The 24556-nt window shown below is 32.2% G+C and overlaps 1 protein-coding gene across 4 annotated transcripts in view; it reads right to left on the bottom strand.

The window, feature by feature from the left end:
• Positions 1 to 23802, bottom strand: part of LOC132557463 (tyrosine-protein phosphatase non-receptor type 11-like) — a 38894-nt gene extending 15092 nt beyond the window's left edge. Inside the window, exons 1-5 of one of the 4 annotated variants that reach the window (XM_060221961.1) lie at positions 23720 to 23770; positions 15714 to 15880; positions 6287 to 6409; positions 3346 to 3540; positions 435 to 603 (exon numbers count right to left, since the gene is read on the bottom strand). In XM_060221961.1, the coding sequence (XP_060077944.1) occupies positions 435 to 603; positions 3346 to 3540; positions 6287 to 6409; positions 15714 to 15799 (573 nt within the window). In that variant the 5' untranslated portion in view covers positions 15800 to 15880; positions 23720 to 23770. Of the gene's footprint in view, positions 1 to 434; positions 604 to 3345; positions 3541 to 6286; positions 6410 to 10606; positions 10828 to 15713; positions 15881 to 16495; positions 16533 to 23719 lie in introns of those variants that run through there. The other 3 variants (XM_060221965.1, XM_060221972.1, XM_060221953.1) reach the window with 3 other exon arrangements.
• Between the last annotated feature and the right edge of the window lie 754 nt (positions 23803 to 24556).

Below are 24556 nucleotides of genomic sequence, written 5' to 3'. Positions count from 1 at the left end.
TCATCATTAATCTATCTCTCCAAGTTAAACCTTCATAGAAACAGACTTCATCGATTCAAATTCACATTCATATAAGTGATACCTTAAAAGACCATATGTCTAAACTTTCTAACCAAATCACCCCATCACACAATAAACAGGTGGTAGATCATTCTTATTGACCAATCAACTTGCTGTTTTGACCCACTTAAAGCCGAAACACGTAAAAACTTGTAAATGAAGCTGAAAAACCATACTGAACTGATGATAACCTGATTTGTTAAAGTCTACTTAAAGTATCTGTATCAAAAGTATTGCCTACACTACTGGTAAAGTAGTTAAACCACAATATGTATTATACAATATCAGAATACTGTAATGAACATTAAGTCTCAAACATAAACAAAACATAAAAAAATAGAATTTGTATAAGGATAGCCACCACATTGACCTACCTCTTCATGGAAGCAGATCATGACATGTGTGATACGATCATCGCAGCGGACGGAGAGAACGAAGTCACCGGGCTTGCTTTGACTCTCCCTTACCAGGTAGCTATTGTTCTTACCCTTCTCTAGCAGCACTTTCTCAGCCTCCTTACCAGACAGGTGGCCATGAAACCATCTAAATAAAAAATTACCACACTCTGTCATATACTATATATTCTTACTGTTAGACTTATAAGGACAAACAGATGGACAAACTGATTACTATAGGGCACACGCATCTCTATGTGGGGCCCTAATTATTTCCAACATATACGGAAAATAATGATTCAGGCAAGACTGACTAGAAAGATCAGAGAGCCAGAGAAAGTGGCCTTTTTAGGCAGGTGAACTTTATATATAGAAGTTCATTAACTATACTTTGTATAACACTGAGAAACCGAAACCAGTGTCTTTTATGGAGATGTATTTGTTATGTAGAAATAAAGTTTATAGACAATTGTTATATAGAGGAAGCCTTTACAGACTGGTATCTGTTAAAGAAGTGAATTACACACAGGTATATGTTAAATAGAGGTGATCTGTATAGACATGTATTTGCTATATAGAATCAGCCTTTACAGACAGATATTTGGTGTATAGAAATGACATTTACAGACAGATATTTGGTGTGTAGAAATGACATTTACAGACAGATATTTGGTGTATAGAAATGACATTTACAGACAGATATTTGGTGTGTAGAAATGACATTTACAGACAGATATTTGGTGTATAGAAATGACATTTACAGACAGGTATTTGGTATATAGAAGATATTTGATAGAATGACCTTTACAGACAGATATTACAGACAGGTATTTGCTATTAGAATGACATTTACAGACAGATATTTGGTGTATAGAAATGACATTTACAGACAGATATTTGGTGTATAGAAATGACATTTACAGACAGATATTTGGTGTATAGAAATGACATTTACAGACAGGTATTTGCTATATAGAATCAACCTTTACAGACAGATATTTGGTGTATAGAATCAACATTTACAGACAGATATTTGGTGTATAGAAGAGGCATTTACAGACAGATATTTGGTGTATAGAAATGACATTTACAGACAGGTATTTGGTGTATAGAAATGGCATTGATAGACAGATATTTGGTGTATAGAAATATTTGGTGTGTAGAAATGACATTTACAGACAGATATTTGGTGTATAGAAGTGGCATTTACAGACAGATATTTGGTGTATAGAAATGACATTTACAGACAGATATTTGGTGTATAGAAGTGGCATTTACAGACAGGTATTTGGTGTATAGAAGTGGCATTTACAGACAGATATTTGGTGTATAGAAATGGCATTTACAGACAGATATTTGGTGTATAGAAATGACATTTATAGACAGATATTTGGTGTATAGAAATGACATTTACAGACAGGTATTTGGTGTATAGAAATGACATTTACAGACAGATATTTGGTGTATAGAAATGACATTTACAGACAGATATTTGGTGTATAGAAATGACATTTACAGACAGATATTTGGTGTATAGAAGTGACATTTACAGACAGATATTTGGTGTATAGAATGACATTTACAGACAGATATTTGGTGTATTTGGTGTATAGAAATGACATTTACAGACAGATATTTGGTGTATAGAAATGACATTTACAGACAGATATTTGGTGTATAGAAATGACATTTACAGACAGATATTGGTATATAGAAATGACATTTACAGACAGATATTTGGTGTATAGAAATGACATTTACAGACAGGTATATTAGAATGGTGTGTATAGAAATGACATTTACAGACAGATATTTGGTGTATAGAAATGGCATTTACAGAAGATGGTGTATAGAAATGACATTTATAGACAGATATTTGGTGTATAGAAATGACATTTACAGACAGGTATTTGGTGTATAGAAATGACATTTACAGACAGGTATTTGGTGTATAGAAATGACATTTACAGACAGGTATTTGGTGTATAGAAATGACATTTATAGACAGATATTTGGTGTATAGAAGTGGCATTTACAGACAGATATTTGGTGTATAGAAGTGGCATTTACAGACAGGTATTTGGTGTATAGAAGTGGCATTTACAGACAGATATTTGGTGTATATATTTGGTGTATAGAAATGACATTTACAGACAGGTATTTGCTATATAGAATCAACCTTTACAGACAGATATTTGGTGTATAAAAATGACATTTACTGACAGGTATTTGCTATATAGAACTGACCTCTACAGACAGGTATTTGGTGTATAGAAATGACATTTACAGACAGGTATTTGGTGTATAGAAATGACATTTACAGACAGGTATTTGGTGTATAGAAATGACATTTATAGACAGATATTTGGTGTGTAGAAATGACATTTACAGACAGATATTTGGTGTATAGAAGTGGCATTTACAGACAGATATTTGGTGTATAGAAAAGACATTTACAGACAGATATTTGCTATATAGAATTGACCTTGAGAATTGATGTTGTGATATAATTATCACTGCATGCTTCTTTCTTTTCCACTTCCTTTTTAACTTTTTAAACACAAGCATATTTCTGTGGATTTTAATGTAAAGTTTTACCAAAATGAAGAAAAAATGAGGAAAACTTTCCAAAACAATGTTTTTTGAAAATGTTTGCTTATTCAAACATAAACAGGATGCACATGGGATATATTTCATATACCAGGAAAAAAACCCATTGTTTTTTGCCTTCTTTTAGGAACCATCAACAAAGGAAGTTAATGGGACTGATAAAAAAACACCAAATAAGGAATCACTGAACTGACCATGAATATTTTTTGAGTACTGATAGTATGTGTACTGATAAGAATAGAAATCATCCTGTATATATTTTGTGTAAATGACACGAGACCTTTCTGTGGTTGGGTCCTCGGAGTTAAGAGGATACTTGAGCTCTATGACGACTCCGTTGCGTTCTTTGAGTTGACCTTGATTCTCCATGTAGTACTGCACCAGTTCAGCCAAGGTGGCAAACTTTTCACCACCGTACAAGTCATAGAACTCTCCATTGTTCTGAATCTTAATGTGTGTCACCTCTTTATTACGTCTGCAAAAATCAATTCATCTTGTAAGTTAGGATTAATTCATATCAATACGAGACAGAGGAGAATAAAATTCCAGCATTGAAACAAGTTTCTAATACTTTTTCTTGTAGTACTTCAGATATATATCCTGAAAAATTTTGAAAGGCTGTTTGTCTAAAAACTAACATACTAGTTTTCTTCAGTATTTTCTTAGACATGGCTCTGTTCATACACATTTCAAGCATTTTACATCTGATAAAAAGAGGATTTCCATGGTCTAAAGGTTGATAGACTATATTTAACTTAAGCTAGGACAGACAACTGAAGTTTTCACATTGAAAAGTATGGAATATCATAATGTCATCAGTTTATGTATTGTAAACCACTTTATTATGACGTGGAGGGCATTGGTTCTGACAAACATTGCATGGGCAATTGATAAATGCCATATATATATATATATAAAATAACAACATTCAATTTGTTACAAGTTTATTAACATTTTGTAAGTGTATAAATAAATAATCAAACATGGGTATGTTCTGTCGACAGATATCCCTACATCCAGGTAAGAGTTTGACAACTACAAGAAAAGCTTCATTGTTAACTCTTACACTTGGGATTAAGATATTCCACAGCACATCCCAATGTGAGATTCTATTTATCATCAAAATGGATCCTTCTGTTTTCACTAAGAGATAATACCTGGCTGCTGGATCAAAAGGTTTCACAGATATAGGTTTATCTAGATCAGCTTTGCAGTTTATTTTGACTCTAATAAATTTTAATGTCCTATGACTACCTGTATCCAGACAATTGTGTATGAAAGAGAAACTGCAGGCAGGAGATATACAAATCTAAGAAATTACAATATGATCAAGTGGATATGAAGCTTTGCCCACGATAACATAGAACACTTGACCTATATAATACACATTAAATACCCAGAAGTCTCAGAAGTATCACCAATTCTGTGAAAAAACCTAAAACAGAAAGTCAGGATTTAATCATGTACCTTGTACATCCCAGTACATAAGCATCCACTTATGTACATTGCAGTATGTTGTTAATGTGCATTCAGAATCCTGGCACTCTAATGTTAACAAGAAATTACCGTATGATCAAGTGCAAATGAAGCTTTGCCCACGATAACATAGAACACTTGACCTATATAATACACATTAAAAACCCCTGAGTCTCAGAAGTATCACCTATTCTGTGAAAAAACCTAAAACGGAAAGTCAGGATTTAATCATGTACCTTGTACATCCCAGTACATAAGCATCCACTTATGTACATTGCAGTATGTTGTTAATGTGCATTCAGAATCCTGGCACTCTAATGTTAACAAAAAATTACCGTATGATCAAGTGCAAATGAAGCTTTGCCCACGATAACATAGAACACTTGACCTATATAATACACATTAAAAACCCCTGAGTCTCAGAAGTATCACCTATTCAGTGAAAAAACCTAAAACAGAAAGTCAGGTACTTATGTACATTGCAGTATGTTGTTAATATGCATTCAGAATCCTGGATATAGATCAATTAAATATGAGAGTAGTTTTATTTATAGCAATCATGAACCAGTCAATAATCAGGTTCAATTTATTACAATGGTGTTTATTGGTCAGAGTTTTGTTTTCCATGTTGGTGGGAATTTTAACAGGAAATTTGACGATGTGTCACCATAAGCTCTGAATGTGATTTACAGTTGGTCTATTATACTGTATTAATGTGAATATAAGGTGAATGAAAGTCTAAATTTACTTTGTTCCATTTCTAAGAAAATATAATTTTGAATGAAATGAAAGCATTATCTGGATGTCTAAAACAGAGCTTCAAACATACATGGTCTTATTTCTCAACCAAATCAATAGAAAAAGGCCTTTTGTGGAGGACCATGGAATACTCTGACATATACCATAGTCTACACCTCAGACCTACACAATGGCTCTCAAGCTCCCAGTCTATAATTTTCATTTGGATTAATTTAATCTTTTCTACATTCAAATATAGATAGATTTAAGCCAATTTGGTATAACAATATTGTTTCTTTGATTTTTCTGTTGTTTCATATATATCAAGTGTATCACCTGATGAACAATGGCAGTTGATTTTCACTGAGTATACACATGAAAAGGTCAATCAATAATTATAGAAATTATTAATTATAGAAATTATTAATTATAAAAAGAGAATCCTTATCTGTTCATCTGGATATGTAAATTTTGGCACCATATATAATAACGCATGTACACAAAACATCATCGCCTATACACAAAAATGGCTTCACTCATATATTGTTAGTCTATTGTATTAAATAATTCATATTTCTTAATTGATTTAGGATTTTCAAATAACATTTGCCACGCTCATAACAAAATTCCGTGTTGAAAAACAGGATTTTACTGACTGTGTCACTATTAATGCAGTCATTTCTGCTCACAAATCATGTGCTTGTCTTTACAAACTGACCTGCCTCATTTTCCAAACCAGTGTGAAACATTATCAGCATAGAAGTGGTCATGCTGGACAATGGAAATTACTGTGAATATTGGGATAGCATAGAAATGTAACAGGCAGTAACGGGTATATAGATCATGTACAATCAATAACAAATGTTTTTACCTTGATGTCCCTCTATTTGAACGGTTGTACATAAATGACTATTATCAGAAAATGTGCTGATTATTTCCCTGTATGTTAGGATACCTGTGTAATATCTAAAAAAGATGGTTGACCCAGAAACAAAACCGATACAAACCTGACAGACAAGGTAAAGTCTCCCATAGTACTACTACTGTGTCGGGCCAGGAAGCTTCCATCATATCCACGATCCTTGAGCAGTTCTTCAGCCTTCAATCCAGAAATGTGTGGATGGAACCATCTGTAAACACAAGCACACCATCAATGTACAGACTGCAAGAGAATGATATTGTCTGCATACTTACTGTCCTAAATGTAGAGGTCTGTGTTGAGAAATTACACTAGGATATTAACCACAGGCTGATACCTGAGGGTGAAAAAATATTACAGTATTTCAACCTGTTATAAATCAGGAGATCTATAAATATAACACTTGAGGTGCCAGACCAACACCACATACAGAACAATATTACAGTAACAGGTGATGTAAGGAGATATAACACTTGTGATGTTTCTAAGAATATATAGCACCTGTATAGCTAGATCTACATTACAGATGATGTCAGGTGATTTAAAACTTGTGATGTTTCTAAGAATATATAATACCTGTACAGCTCCATCAACATTACAGATGATGTCAGGAGATCTAACACTTGTGATGTTTCTAAGAATATATAACACCTGTACAGCTGCATCAACATTACAGGTGATGTCAGGAGATTTAAAACTTGTGATGTTTCTAAGAATATATAACACCTGTACAGCTGCATCAACATTACAGGTGATGTCAGGTGATTTAAAACTTGTGATGTTTCTAAGAATATATAACACCTGTACAGCTGCATCAACATTACAGGTGATGTCATCTCTCAGGAGATCAAACACTTGTGATGTTTCTAAGAATATATACAGCTGCATCAACATTACAGGTGATGTCATCTCTCAGGAGATCAAACACTTGTGATGTTTCTAAGAATATATACGGTAACACCTGTACAGCTGTATCAACATTACAGGAGATGTCATCTCTCAGGAGATCTAACACTTGTGATGTTTTTAAGAACATATAACACCTGTATAGCTCCATCAACATTACAGGTGATGTCAGGAGATCTAACACTTGTGATGTTTCTAAGAATATATAACACCTGTACAGCTGCATCAACATTACAAGTGATGTCATCTCTCAGGAGATGTTAAATATATACTAACACCTGTGCTGTATGTTTCTCTCAGGAGATCTAACACTTGTGATGTTTTTATATATAACACCTGTATAGCTCCATCAGCATTACAGGTGATGTCAGGAGATCTAACACTTGTGATGTTTCTAAGAATATATAACACCTGTATAGCTCCATCAGCATTACAGGTGGTGATGTCAGGATGTATAGCTCCATCAACATTACAGGAGATCTAACACTTGTGATGTTTCTAAGAATATATAACACCTGTATAGCTCCATCAGCATTACAGGTGATGTCAGGAGATCTAACACTTGTGATGTTTCTAAGAATATATAACACCTGTATAGCTCCATCAACATTACAGGTGATGTCAGGAGATCTAACACTTGTGATGTTTCTAAGAATATATAACACCTGTATAGCTCCATCAACATTACAGGTGATGTCAGGAGATCTAACACTTGTGATGTTTCTAAGAATATATAACACCTGTATAGCGCCATCAACATTACAGGTGATGTCAGGAGATCTAACACTTGTGATGTTTCTAAGAATATATAACACCTGTATAGCTCCATCAGCATTACAGGTGATGTCAGGAGATCTAACACTTGTGATGTTTTTAAGAACATATAACACCTGTATAGCTCCATCAACATTACAGGTGATGTCAGGAGATCTAACACTTGTGATGTTTCTAAGAATATATAACACCTGTATAGCTAGCTCCATCAACATTACAGGTGATGTCAGGAGATCTAACACTTGAAGCATCTTTTTCAGTATATTTTCTTCAGGTTGGTAATGTCAATAGAATAAACATGTTTATAACACAACTAATAATAGATTTTACTAAAGCGATGACTACTAGGTCGCCTTCCTCAGACAAATGTAAAGTGTACTATAACTGAATCAACCACTCTGTTTTACCTTAGGGAATATAGAATTATAGAACAGTCTATGTATACCTGTGCATAATCCCTGTCTGATTAAATACATAAGTAGGTCTTTTGATAATTTCAAAGTAGTCGTTTGAGTCATTTGACCACTTTGACCTTAACTGTAAGTCAAGGTCATTCATTTGAACAACCTTGATTGTCCCTCATCCCAGCATGCTCGTGGCCAAATAAAAAATGTAAACAAATAACCTGCATGCATTCTGTAAAATCAAACAATATTATTATATAAATGGTTTTCTTTAGAAAAATGCGAATTGTATTATTTCAGTTTTGAAAACCATGTGCACAGTATCAGTACTGATGTACAGCAAATAAGATCCTACATTTTTACATGATAACTTATTTTTATATGTTTCATCAACTGTGACTTAAGTGACAAAGAAATGATAACTCTGGAAACTTCATTTTCTTTCATTCTTGTAAAATTGATGTAGATCACATCAGTAAGAAAACAACTGATGTTTTCTTTGCTTTTTTATGAAATTAATTACATGTAGTGAGTCCTTCTTATAATCTTTGTACATGTTGTATCTTATAGATAAATATTTTCAATTACATGTGACTTAAAAACTATCAAAATTAATATTAATTACTGTACACTAATATTATTTTTTAAACTGTCACTATATAGAATATCACTTTTTGGATACAGGATATTCATTTCCAATCTGTTCAATAAGAAAACTGTACTATTTGTGCATTTTAAAGCTTGATTGATAGCAGAAAAAGTATAGCACTAATATGTGTGATGTTAGTTGTTATAACACAATCAACAGCTTTTACATGCATGTTATTAAATATGTTAGTTAAAAGGAGTGTATTTACCACAGTTGTTATAGAATCTGACAAGATATTGGACAGTTCTAATTATAAAGCCAGCCGTAAAAAAGCAGAGCAAAAACATGCAAAAAGCTACATGTTGAATATAGGATACATGTATATGCCAATGTACATTCTTCCTGTGTATAAGCAAGCAGCTAAGGTACAAATCTTCACCTATATTTACACACTTCAATGCTGTCTAAACCCATGTGTATATACTAGGCATATATTGACAAAGTGTTATCAGTGACTTTTCAAAGACCCACCCTGCAGAACAAATGATTATAAAGAGTACCTATAGATCTTCCTGGTCTGTAATACACTATGAATGCACCATTATTTTTATGTGCCCTTGTCCACTGAAAGGCCACCAGGCCGTAATAGTGGACAAAAAACTTGTTAAAATCAATAAACAAGATGTGCCATATCAAAACCATAGCATATTGTATGTCAAGATTTGTGGGGAGATATCACTAACATGAATTCTCAAACTTTTCTTGCAGGTCTCAATCAACTCTTATTCTGAAAAAATCATTCATCTCTCTTCAAATTTCTTCATTTTGAAAAGGCATTTTGAACTTATCTGAAAAAGAAATTACTGACATGTCAATCCAATAGAATTGTTTCTTTCTCATTTTTCTACATTAACTGGAGAATGCATGTGACATGGTTTCCAGTATGTATTCCATATATATCAGCCCTGAACTATTCATATCCCTTAAAGAGCTAGAAACAGAATAAATGTTCCCAGATAAAATTATTCAGAGTCAATAAATACATGTGTATCTGAATGTAGAATAAGACCAGCTTCTATTATCTCATGGTACAGTATAAAAACAGTTAGCATTAATAATTTAATTTTGTCCCCAAGTCTGACTGAAATGTTAAAACATTTCTGCCTCTCCCTCTCTAAAATTTATAAGATAAAGTTAATCTTTGGTAATAACAACGCTCTTACTTTTACTTTGCAAGAAATTCAGTGAAACATAAGTTCTCCTTCATGTTCAATGATACAAATGACAATATAAAAAAAAACAACAAATAAACAAACAAAAATTTCCACATAAAATTCCTGGTTAGATGAGCGTATGACATGCTCTAGATAATGGAGGGTATATTTATTGAAGAAGTTCAATGGAATTCCAGTCAATTTGAAAATTATTAGACTTTTTGCCAATTCTTGAGATTTACAAAATTTTCATGTACATTTCAATATTGAATTGAAGCACTCACAATTTTATAAATTTTGTTTTGTCCTGGTTTCAGGCGTACACTCTATAATCATATACTAAATAAAAGATACAATAAACTGCCCCAAAAACAGATCAATATCTCCTGTTTGTTACATGCCAGTAAGTTAATCTTATTGTATCATTTCAATAGTGCTGTCTTGAAAAAAAGAATCATATTTGACAACATAACAGATGATACTGATACCATAAACTTGCGTTGTGTAGAAAGTATTGTTACCTATTCTGGTAAGGGAGTCTATCCTCTTCTCCCGATCCTTTTTTTGGTACTGGTATTACCTTCTCTCTAGGCTGTGGCACTTTGGGCCCGTGACTTGGAGGTTTAGGTTTGTTTGATGGCGAAGGTCCATTTTTTGATCCGTTTTTAGATCTATCCACCTTTTCGGTATTAGCCATTGTAAATTAAGTCCACAAGGTGACTGTCCACTCATTTATATAGGGATACTTATATATACTGGCTATTAACCATATAACATAGAACTAAGGTACATACTGCAATCACACATGTACACAATCTGGTCATAAAAGTTTGTCACAGTTTCTCATACATAAAATCTTCTGGCATATACATTGTCCTCTATCCAAAAAATCCAGGAGTACTTCAATTCCCATCGACAGAACTCACAACCTCGAGATTTGTCTTCGTTATACCTTTATAAAAGATTTCAATAGTGAGACCTATGTTTTGTTTCCTAGCTGACTCTGATATTCTAAATCCGACAAATACAACAAGGAAGAATTGTCAATCATGGAACAATTACAGCCACCATGAAAAGCATTTGCCTCCCCTACCATCATTCAAAATACCACAAGAAATATCATATTTAAAACTTCCGGAATATTTCACAACCACTATATATATGACACTAAAAAGTGTTCCAACCCTAAGCTGGGTGTCAAAACTGATCTCTGATAACATTTCTTTATCAGCTCAAGTAAAGGTAACATACATGTGGACCGCTTCCTCACTTCTACACGACTGAAGTGCAAAACAGTAACATAAACAACAATAAAGAACGAAACAAAAATCAATAAAATCACAGAAATTTGAACTGATTTAGAAAAATGTTAAGAAATTGTAATAAAACATTTACCTGGTAAATATTTTAAATCCATTTCACATCATGCTTTCAAATTTTTTTTTACAAATAGCATATTGATAATGTTGTTGAATTTTACTGGAAAATTTCAAAGAAGTCAAAGATGAGAAGATAATAAATTACTTAACGTTATCTTTCTTCATGCATATATATAGACTTTCAAATATTTGAAGTGTCGAAATATAAAACTGAAAAAATGCCAAATTTTTCTTTAAAAATATCATTACGTATATCAAAATCAAAGAACCTTTACACCAACTTGTTACATAAATATCCTGTAGCGACACTCAAACACTGATCTGATACTGTACAATAGGCTTTTCAAATAGTGATTCCACCTAACCAGGGCTACACTCTCCAACAGATATACTGGTGTACACATACACCAGCAGGTTTTATATGACATAAATTGAACAATCCATGTTCCGGAATCATCTTCTGTGATGATTAATTTCCAGTTTCCTGATAAATCTACAGAATGCGAACCCTCACTTTAATGTACACTTTAACCTCTCAACTTTTTAAATTTCCTGTTTCTCTATGTCTATGTACATTATACTTCCTGTTTCTTAACGTTTATGTCAAACTTCTAAATGCTATATAACTGTAAATAAAGGCACTTATATACACCACTAGCACATGTACACATGTACATATATTCATTTAAAATTCCCAAACAATAGATCTATAGTAGTGCAGTATACCTGAAGTTCTCGAATGAATTCTGATTTTATTTAAATTCATGTATAAAGGATAGCTTTTCTAACTCTCTAAATTTTAACAACATCTATATAATATTTATTTAAGGTACAGGTACAGTAAACCTGACTAGAACGGCAATAAATCAAAATAGGCATCGAGGGTAAACCTCTTAAATAATCTTGGTAGTATCCAAGAGAGATCTAAACGTACTATTGAACTCAAGGTAACAGAGAGAAGATCTACAATCACAAGTATACCTGTAGACTGTTGTATTATCACATGTTAAATAATACCTATCTTTACAGTGGCACTACAGCTATAATGATCATATTGTAACTGATAGTGTAACAACTGTGAAATTCTGTCCGAGCCAGGGATCATTATCAGATTTCTCAGCCATTTCCTGAATACATTTATCTGAATTTGTAAACATTTAGTAAACTATCTAAATAGATTCAGACACAGATAATTTCTTTCAACCTTTATAACAATAAAATTACATAAATTTATTTTTACGTTCTTCAAAACTGAAGATGATCAAAGTAAATAAAACATTCGGTGATGAAGCTAGCATTGAACACATGATCATTATATCCTCTATAAATAAGATAGACCTGACAAACCAGACAAGTGAGAGACTATTTAACTGTTACAGGTAGATAATCTTCCCTCTGAACTATCAGTATTATCATTATTATTACATTCCTAACGGCCCGTCAACACATAAAAGGTCATTAGGGCCATCAAATGGTAAAACACACAGCGGTCCAAAAGGAAATAACATCAAACAAACCCAAAAGGTAAAAGACAATGTTAAAAATCTTAAATGGGTATGTTAACACAAAAGATTAAAATGGTATGTCATAATCTATTATATAGACCAACATCTTTCAGGTAATGTAGAATTTTACAAATCTCAACAGTTTCAAAAACGGATTTTAGACATGTAATGTTACGATAAAAATGTTCTCTAGTTGACAGAAGGTCAATGCAGTCCAATAAAAATGTTTAATGGTGAATGGCTCATCACATCCTATGCTTTATTACAAACAGCCAAGTACTACAGACACCTATATGTTTACCTAGTACTACAGACACCTATATGTTTGCCTAGTACTACAGACACCTATATGTTTTGCCTAGTACTACAGACACCTGTATGTTTACCTAGTACTACAGACACCTATATGTTTGCCTAGTACTACAGACACCTATATGTTTGCCTAGTACTACATACACCTATATGTTTACCTAGTACTACAGACACCTATGTTTTGCCTAGTACTACAGACACCTATATGTTTACCTAGTACTTCAGACACCTATATGTTTGCCTAGTTCTACAGACACCTATATGTTTACCTAGTATTACAGACACCTATATGTTTGCCTAGTACTACAGACACCTATATGTTTGCTTCGTACTTCAGACACCTATATGTTTGCCTAGTACTTCAGACACCTATATGTTTGCCTAGTACTACAGACACCTATATGTTTGCCTAGTACTACAGACAACTATATGTTTGCCTAGTACTTCAGACACCTATATGTTTGCCTAGTACTACAGACACCTATATGTTTGCCTAGTACTACAGACACCTATATGTTTTGCATAGTACTACAGACGCCTATATGTTTTGCCTAGTACTACAGACACCTATATGTTTGCCTAGTACTACAGACACCCATATGTTTGCCTAGTACTACAGACACCTATATGTTTGCCTAGTACTACAGACACCTATATGTTTGCCTAGTACTACAGACACCCATATGTTTGCCTAGTACTACAGACACCCATATGTTTGCCTAGTACTACAGACACCTATATGTTTGCCTAGTACTACAGACACCCATATGTTTGCCTAGTACTACAGACACCCATATGTTTGCCTAGTACTACAGACACCTATATGTTTGCCTAGTACTACAGACACCTATATGTTTGCCTAGTACTACAGACACCCATATGTTTGCCTAGTACTACAGACACCTATATGTTTGCCTAGTACTACAGACACCTATATGTTTGCCTAGTACTACAGACACCTATATGTTTGACTAGTACTACAGACACCTATATGTTTGCCTAGTACTACAGACACCCATATGTTTGCCTAGTACTACAGACACCTATATGTTTGCCTAGTACTACAGACACCTATATGTTTGCCTAGTACTACAGACACCTATATGTTTTACCTAGTACTACAGACACCCATATGTTTGCCTAGTACTACAGACACCTATATGTTTGCCTAGTACTACAGACACCCATATGTTTGCCTAGTACTACAGACACCTATATGTTTGCCTAGTACTACAGACACCTATATGTTTGCCTAGTACTACAGACACCTATATGTTTGACTAGTACTACAGACACCTATATGTTTGCCTAGTACTACAGACACCCATATGTTTGCCTAGTACTACAGACACCTATATGTTTGCCTAGTACTACAGACACCTATATGTTTGCCTAGTACTACAGACAACACTACAGTCCATAAAAAAAGCGTTCAGAATTAACTTAAAGCTCAATTCATATGTTCTGAAATTCATAAACTTTCAACAAATTTCAATCCTACATTTTTGAAATCCAAAAATAAGGGGACAACATGATTTTGAATACACACTGCTCACAGCACTTCATAACAATACTTAAGTTTCAAAGCGGTAGTGTATACAGATATGATAATATTCTACAGATCAAGCCATTCAAACAACTCAAAATGGCTAAAAATACATGTACATCCTCAAATATTTCAAACAAAATCTAAATATAATTCAAATTGTTAGGGTCAACAAAGCAAATGAAACAATGAAACAATTTTACAGGATGAAAAGACTTCATTATCTATTAAGAGGTCATGAAAACCAAACACAGATCAGAGGTAAGACATTCCTCTTCCTTCAACTTTAATTCCCAATCACAAACACACCTATTATATTACAGGTACTGGTATGTAGTTATGTAATGTCAAACAGTTTTATTTCTACAGGTGAAATAAAGCATATCACTAACTACAACTTACCTATACAAACTGTATTGAAAGTCACAATGAAATGTATATTGTACTATCTACTGTTAGCTCAAACTCTAATCAGACAGCTTTAATACATTATGTATGTATATAAATCTATTTTTTAAATGATTATAATGACAGACAGGAAATAACATTGCAATGACTAAAAGGGTTGAGAATGTAAAATTGTGCAGTTTTACATTTTTTATTTCTTTTTTTCTCTTTCTTTCTTTTAAATATTGGTGAGAGGTCAGTGGAAATATTAGAGATGTGACAAATTTTCTAAACTAAAGTATTTGTTTGGGAAAGTGGACAACACACTAAATTCTATGTAAAGATTATAAGTGATGGTTTAACAAGTTGCTTCACAAAGCTCAGAAATAGAAGATTGAGACACTTTGACTAAAATGCATTTCAAACTAGCAAAGGGAGTCTGGAAAGTGAAGATGATTAGGTTTTAGAAATTCCAAGCTATACATGTAAATATACTTGCCTCATCTGTTTAACTATGGTTTCAATCCTACTGGCATCCAGCTCTTTTTTCATGCTAGCCCTGAATGAGTTTGAATTCTTCGACATGATGATTTGTTCTTCACAGTATAAAGATCGAGTGTTGTGTATTATCCTTTAAATTTTCTCACACAGCCGGATGTATTCAACCTAGATCACGGAATCATGCCAATAAATAACAAAAAAAAAAAAAAGAAAATCACCGTTTCTGATTGTTTCATTTACAGGTTATGTAACTTGGTGTACCAATAGGCCAGTCATTTTTTTTGGAAAGTGTTTAAATTAATTTTTTTTTGGCCATTGAAGGAATGATTTACAGGTTTTACATTTCTACTGTACTATGTAAGTTGTAACAATCACAACAGTTATAATATAAAATGATGTTAGTACATAGATATTTACAACAACACAACCTTAGACAGATCAAATAAAAACGTAAATTGAAGTTTGAGTTCAAGGCAATATAGTTACAGTCCAGAATTTAATTGAAATCTCCAGTTTGTACAGAGATTTCTCTAAATCATAACCATTCCATCATCAACCAGGAAGTACAAGCAATTCCTCAGATTATATAACAGTTAACATAAACACTGTAAACAAACTTAAAGCCTGTCTTTATAACATACTACACAAAAAGATGTTGATGAACAAAAGAGCATGGACAGTCTTTATAAATATATCTTTAACAAAAAGACACAGTTGATGAATAAAAACAATGACTGAGAGTTGCTGTCACATGACAGAAGTCTAGCATTCATACATTACCCTTGACATTTCCTAAGCACATATCCTTAGAAAAGCTGCCTCAGTATAAGATCTTTCAGTCTATTGTCACACATATATTTACTGTCCTGGAGTACACAAAACCACGTGTACAATTTAAACTCACTGCACAATCCTATTGTCCTTCAACTTGTGTATAGAATTGTTGACTTGTACATAGATGAAGCACTCTTTAATTGAACTTATAATAATTTCTTTTTTATACTCACATCAATCAGAAAGCATTGTTGGCTTCTTTCTACTCAAATTAAAAGCATTGTTAATTAATCGGAATGTATCATAAAAATTTGAGAAATAACACAAAGTTTTAAATTATTTTTAAGGAATAAAATTCCTATTTAAAATAAAATTCAAGTTCTAATTTTGAGGTCTAAAATAGATGAACATTGATTACATGTATTGGTATTATATTTGTTGGAATGCTGAACTGTATAAATGTGTTAACCAGACATCTAACAATATATAATGATGCTGAACTGTATAAATGTGTTAACCAGACATCTCACAATAAATAATGCTGTACTGTATAAATGCTGTATAAATGTGTTAACCAGACATTTAACAATATATATTGATGTTGTACTGTATAAATGTGTTAACCAGACATCTAACAATATATAATGCTGAACTGTATTTAACAATATATATTGATGCTGATATAAATGTGTTAACCAGACATTTAACAATATGTATTGATGTTGTACTGTATAAATGTGTTAACCAGACATTTAACAATATATAATGCTGTACTGTATAAATGTGTTAACCAGACATTTAACAATATATATTGATGTTGTACTGTATAAATGTGTTAACCAGACATTTAACAATATATAATGCTGTATGTGTGTTATGACATTTAACAATATATAATGCTAACTGTATAAATGTGTTAACTGTATAAATGTGTTAACCAGACATTTAACAATATATATGCTGAACTGTATAAATGTGTTAACCAGACATTTAACAATATATATTGATGCTGAACTGTATAAATGTGTTAACCAGACATTTAACAATATATAATGCTGAACTGTATAAATGTGTTAACCAGACATCTAACAATATATAATGATGCTGAACTGTATAAATGTGTTAACCAGACATTTAACAATATATAATGCTGAACTGTATAAATGTGTTAACCAGACATCTAACAATATATAATGCTGAACTGTATAAATGTGTTAACCAGACATTTAACAATATATAATGCTGAACTGTATAAATGTGTTAACCAGACATTTAACAATATATAATGCTGAACTGTATAAATGTGTTAACCAGACATTTAACAATATATAATGCTGAACTGTATAAATGTGTTAACCAGACATTTAACAATATATAATGCTGATAAATGTGTTAACCAGACATTTAACAATATATATTGCTGAACTGTATAAATGTGTTAACCAGACATTTAACAATATATAATGCTGTATAAATGTGTTACTGTATAAATGTGTTAACCAGACATCTAACAATATATATTGCTGTTGTACTGTATAAATGTGTTAACCAACCAGACATTTAACAATATATATTGATGTGACTGTATAAATGTGTTAACCAGACATCTAACAATATATATTGATGTAACTGTATAAATGTGTTAACCAGACATCTAACAATATATATTGATGTACTGTATAAATGTGTTAACCAGACATTTAACAATATATATTGATGTTGAACTGTATAAATGTGTTAACCAGACATCTCACAATATATATTGATGTTGTACTGTATAAATGTGTTAACCAGACATCTAACAATATATATTGATGTTGTACTGTATAAATGTGTTAACCAGACATCTAACAATATATATTGATGTTGTACTGTATAAATGTGTTAACCAGACATTTAACAATATATATGCTGAACTGTATAAATGTGTTAACCAGACATTTAACAATATATATTGATGTACTGTATAAATGTGTTAACCAGACATCTAACAATATATATTGATGTGAACTGTATAAATGTGTTAACCAGACATCTAACAATATATATTGATGTTGTACTGTATAAATGTGTTAACCAGACATCTAACAATATATATTGATGTTGTACTGTATAAATGTGTTAACCAGACATCTAACAATATATATTGATGTTGTATCTAACAATATATATTGATGTTGTACTATAAATGTGTTAACCAGACATCTAACAATATATATTGATGTTGTGCTGTATAAATGTGTTAACCAGACATCTAACAATATATATTGATGTTGTACTGTATAAATGTGTTAACCAGACATCTAACAATATATATATTGATGTACTGTATAAATGTAACTAACCAGACATCTCACAATATATATTGATGTACTGTATAAATGTAGCTAACCAGACATCTGACAATATATATTGATGTTGTACTGTATAAATGTGTTAACCAGACATCTAACAATATATATTGATGTACTGTATAAATGTGTTAACCAGACATCTAACAATATATATTGATGTACTGTATAAATGTGTTAACCAGACATCTAACAATATATATTGATGTTGTGCTGTATAAATGTGTTAACCAGACATCTAACAATAAATATTGATGTACTGTATAAATGTGTTAACCAGACATCTAACAATATATATTGACATCTAACAATCAGAAATGTTACTTCTATCTTTATATAAGTAGAATAACATAAACAGACAGCACGGGTTCAACAATATTTTTACTTTGTTTGTCTATCATGTTAGCCGAATGTTCTGTGTTCTGAGATTTATTTCTAGGTAAATTATGTAAGTAGAAGCACATTTGCATTATTTCCAATCTAAAAAACATACCTATTATTACTAGAAAATAAAAGAGTATTTGTTACCACACATGGACATATTGCCAGATAAGTATGGTCATATCATAATAGCTAGCTTTAATCCCAGATTTGTCATTTCTAACTATATATGGTGACACAGTGTAACACAATGTATTGGGTTCCGGAGATGTTACTGGATACACCCACTTCATCAAAAACGGAAATTACTAACATAATATAACTTCTCATATAAAATTGGAGGAGCATCAATTTATAGTATGTTAACTTTACTGACTTAAAATATCAAATTATTTAATACACATCATCCATCTACTAAGTTTGTATACATTGAACTGTATAAAGGTTGTCATAAAATCGGAAATAAGCCCACTCTAGTTATTTCATCACTCCCTCTAGAGAGTCCCATGTGTACACTACCTAGCCATGGCTTAAAATTTTCTAGGTTTCTGCTGTAAACACTCCCTCTAGAGAGTCCCATGTGTACACTACCTAGCCATGACTTAAAAATTTTCTAGGTTTCTGCTGTAAACACTCCCTCTAGAGAGTCCCATGTGTACACTACCTAGCCATGACTTAAAATTTTCTAGGTTTCTGCTGTAAACACTCCCTCTAGAGAGTCCCATGTGTACACTACCTAGCCATGACTTAAAATTTTCTAGGTTTCTGCTGTAAACACTTCCTCTAGAGAGTCCCATGTGTACACTACCTAGTCAGGACTTAAAATTTTCTAGGTTTCTGCTGTAAACACTCCCTCTAGAGAGTCCCATGTGTACACTACCTAGCCATGACTTAAAATTTTCTAGGTTTCTACTATAAAGTTCTAACATTAGGAAAAATGAGAGAATTGTATTGGTGCTGGAAACCTGACCATTGTCAGTCTATTTATTGTTGTACTGATGTAACATTATAATTAGTACACAATAAATGTTATATCATGTTCAGATAGCCTGTTCTTACCCAGGTTTACATAGCATATTGTTGTTGAATTATACACAATAACCCAACAGTGAATATACCTGGTATTAAAAAACTATTAGTATGAAATGATATAAAACCTTCTTGAGGCAAAAATTGCATCCCCAATCCATTTTAAAAGCTGACAATTTGCAAAAAAAAAGGCATTTTTCCTGTTTATTTCTAGCACACCAGTATAATCACACAGTTTCTCTAAATTATTCAAATAAAAGGAAAGGAAGAAAAGGGATAAGAACAATCTTACAAATGTTCTTACACATTAAATAGATGTTGCTTGATGTTTAAAAAAGTGCATATAAGTACACGTAGTATCATCATGTACTTAGTATTATTATATAGATAATACTACTGTAAAACTTGATGATGTATATGCATTTTATGTATATTGGGTTTTCCCCGGGTACTATACTCTGGTTTCCTCCAACAGTAACATCTCTTGTATGGTTCTATCTTGGTCAACAAGAGTGATTAATACAAGTTTGAAAAGTTTGTTTCACAATTGTTGTAAAATAATGAAATACAGATTATTTGTATGTATCTTACAAGGACTTAAAAGCTTACTTATTACCTGTTAATAAGAAGTTTACTTCGTTATTACTACCAGACAATATATTATAGTATACAGTTAGTAATTATGTACAAATAGTTAACATAATATCAGTACTTTTATTATATTGAACAAATTTTTAAAAATGTCTTTTTTATATGTAATTAAGCCAGCTCTGAATGCTTATCTCCTAAGTAATTCATATAATTAGATTGCTTTTTATAAAGTGCATATAACAGATCTATCATACATCCCTAATTTTTACTTGAACACCTTTATGTAAGATCATGTGATCATACATCTGAACCAGCTATATAATCTATATTGGTATATATGGAATATGTTCAGAAGCATCAGCTTGCATAATATATACTTATATTCATATAATGTATAAAATAATGTATACGGTTACATTCAAATAAGATTATTTCAAGGCAGAGGTCATGTTTAATTGCACTGTATGTATGGTAATATAGTAAATTAACATACCTGCTTAATGGAAAATCTTGCAGCTTACAAGGATGAGGAATTCTGTCAAGATTCCAATACATGTAGGTGAAAATGAATGAAGTTGAACTTATAACTTTACTTTCTATTGTGATGATTATAATGTCTAAGTTGCACATCGTAGGTAACTGATGATTAACCTCTAATTATAAAATAATCTAGGAAATGTGCATATATTTATTTACTGAACAAAGTTTGAGTTTGAACTCTGTGATGATTTAACTCACAAGTGATGTAGATGGTACATTGTATCACTATGTGTTGATGGTGGCTATATAGTCAATTTGATACGTCATCATGAGGAGTACAAAATGTATGTAGCTTGCAACACGACATACCAGGATTTGCTTTGTCAGTCACCATCAGTGTCATTAGTAAATAAAGAAAATTGGGCGATTAAAGAATTGCACTAGTAAAAGTGCAAAATTGCCAAAATACACTGACATTTCAGTCAAAATGACTAAAATTGACAGTCTTGAGCAGGTCAAGCCCTACCCACCCAGACACCTTGGCATTGACTTCATTGTCCACAAAGGGGTGTTATTAACTCACTAGCTGCTATCTCCTCAGGCATGGAACTCATGTCACAGATAAGTGGCCATGGAGTTTCCAAGTGGTTATCTGTCTGCACTCTCAGGCAGTCACTCAACATGCTCATAGTTAATAATTATTAACCAGTGATTATAAATAGGGAGCATCTCTTCCGAAAAAAAACACTGTCACTGATTTTGTACATTATGGTGATGTCTAGCTTTCTAAAAACATAAGACAGTTGGAGACTGCCATTTGTTACAGAGGAAACACACATGTGGTTAGTATTAAAAGATACTGAAATTGGTATAAAAAAATAATCAAGATTTTCCCAATAGATAATAAAGAATGTTGAATAACCAGGAAATTAATATTAAATATATGTAATAATTAATATTTATTTCCTCTTAGCTGAAAAAGTTAAATGAGAATTATCATTTCTTTTAAATTATAGTCATTATTACTTGTTTTAATTTCATTCAGATGAAATAATCCTTTGAAAATATGAAAGTTATCAATGAAATTTTGAACTGTATTTCTAACTATCTGTATTCCTATTTGTATTCATTTGTGTATTATTTATTCAATTATTTTCATGGAAGCTTAAATAATTCTTCATAAAAAAAGGACCTGTCAATTATTTATCTCTGTTTATTGGAATCTTTCTTGTCTTGTCCTCTAAAATTTTATACAACACTTACATATTATTTGTGAGTTTAAGAATTTTTTTTTACAAATCTTTACAACTTTAAGTGAAAGTAATAAAAAAAACAAAATAGCACATGTTAATTAAACTGCCCTAAAACAATTACTACTTATTGTACTAAATGGATTGGGCTGAGAGTATGCAGAATTACAAATCTATCCCTGTATACATATCAAAGGATCATGTTGTATGCATGTGTATTTGGAAATAAGCAGTGATGACTATAATGTAATGGTTACAAATATGATTGAAACATCAAAATTTTCCTTCATTTAACAAATCCATGTGTGACTAACCAGGAAGTGATTTTTCCGATCATGCAATCTCTCCTGCTGGAGAATGTGACCTCCCTATGCAATTACATGCTATCTTAAACACATGCTTTGTATTTCCACTTCTGACAATACGACTGGGTAAAATATATCCAATGGTCATAACATCTTATTATCAATGACATTAAGTGAATGCAACATAACCTACACTTAAAGCTGCAGGAAGTAATAATAATGCTTGATAATACAATTTCATGTCTTCTCCGTTGGTTAAGATTCTCACTTGATACATTACATGATGCTTTGGAATAATCATCTCAAATCAAAGGATAAAAGTTCAGTTAATTACTTACTTATAGTTAGTTTCCAGTACATGAACTTACCATGACCAGAATCATACTCTCACATTCATGATATATTTGGGTGAGGGTAATTTATTATCAGAATTGATAGCCCGTGACCGGACAATTTGCAGTTTCAATACGTCTCTCACGATAGACAAACGGACGTTCACATGTAGTTCACCTAATTTAAAGAACACAAGTATATAGACTGCCTAGGCCTACACTAAAAACATGCAATGCAAAGATAAAACCACCATCAGCTATTTATGGCAGCAATTGGATATGATAGTATATAAGATATCTCCCTACATTTCAGCATCTAACTAATCTTCCTTGTCACTGCAACTTGACCACATGACCATTATCAACAAAACTCTGGCTGAGGACAGAGTCGTGTTCCAGACGGAGACCGTGACAATCAGCTGGGAGCTAGTCAACAGGTGGTCACCATCGTTTGAAACTATCGGAAGTTGCACTAACCTATATATTTCATGAATCATATGAATCAATTTACCTTCTTGAGGTCATATTTTACCCCAGCCGGATTTAGTCTCTTCTCTTTCTACATAAGTCTTTTCCGCTCCCCTAGCTTTATTATGGCGGAAGTGGATCGAGTCTTGATAGCCTCGCTTTGAATAATTTTGTAAACTACTAAATGTCGGTCACTCTGTGATACGCCAAGAAGTACCAAGAGACAACAACAGCGATAATGTAAAACGTCTCTAGATAAGACTCAAGACTCATTCTGTTAATAAAGCAAATAACGATAGAAAAAAATGTTTATATGAAAATACACATGCACAGATTTTTGTACAACAACTATCAGAGGCCATTACCCATTGCATGCTATTTAATTCCAAAAGCCAGTTTTTTTAAACAATATTGTCAAAAAACCCGATTCAATGTCGAATATGTTCCTACTGTATACAATCTCCAAGACTTGAGTGTTACACAAACTTATGTTGTAATTCTATCCCGGGAGTTAAATACGCTTGATGTGTAAAGGGCGATAACACGAATACACGATGAAACGTTATAACATCACGAAGGATTAGCCAAGTCAATATTCACGCGTTTAAATTTAGATCGGTACATTATATTGAATGGAATATACATTTTTACATCCACATATTGCATATCGCATCTAATCTAAAATATTGTTTGGATAGATTTTGTGATTTGTTGAATATATAGCAACATTCGGCAAAATGTTATTTTAATGGATGTCTAATTAATAAGAATAGAAAAATTAATAAAAAGCTCGAACTTTTTGTTAATTTCCACCCTTTGATATTTATACTCTTCCATGACATATCGGAGTCCGTATACCACATCAAAATATGCCAACATT

Source organism: Ylistrum balloti, unplaced genomic scaffold (genome assembly GCF_031769215.1).
Source record: "Ylistrum balloti isolate Yb309-2 unplaced genomic scaffold, AGI_CSIRO_Ybal_v1 Utg369656, whole genome shotgun sequence".
In the NCBI taxonomy this organism is placed as follows: Eukaryota; Metazoa; Mollusca; class Bivalvia; order Pectinida; family Pectinidae; genus Ylistrum; species Ylistrum balloti.
Note: the sequence above shows the minus strand (reverse complement) of the source record. Positions and strands in the feature narration are given on the sequence as shown.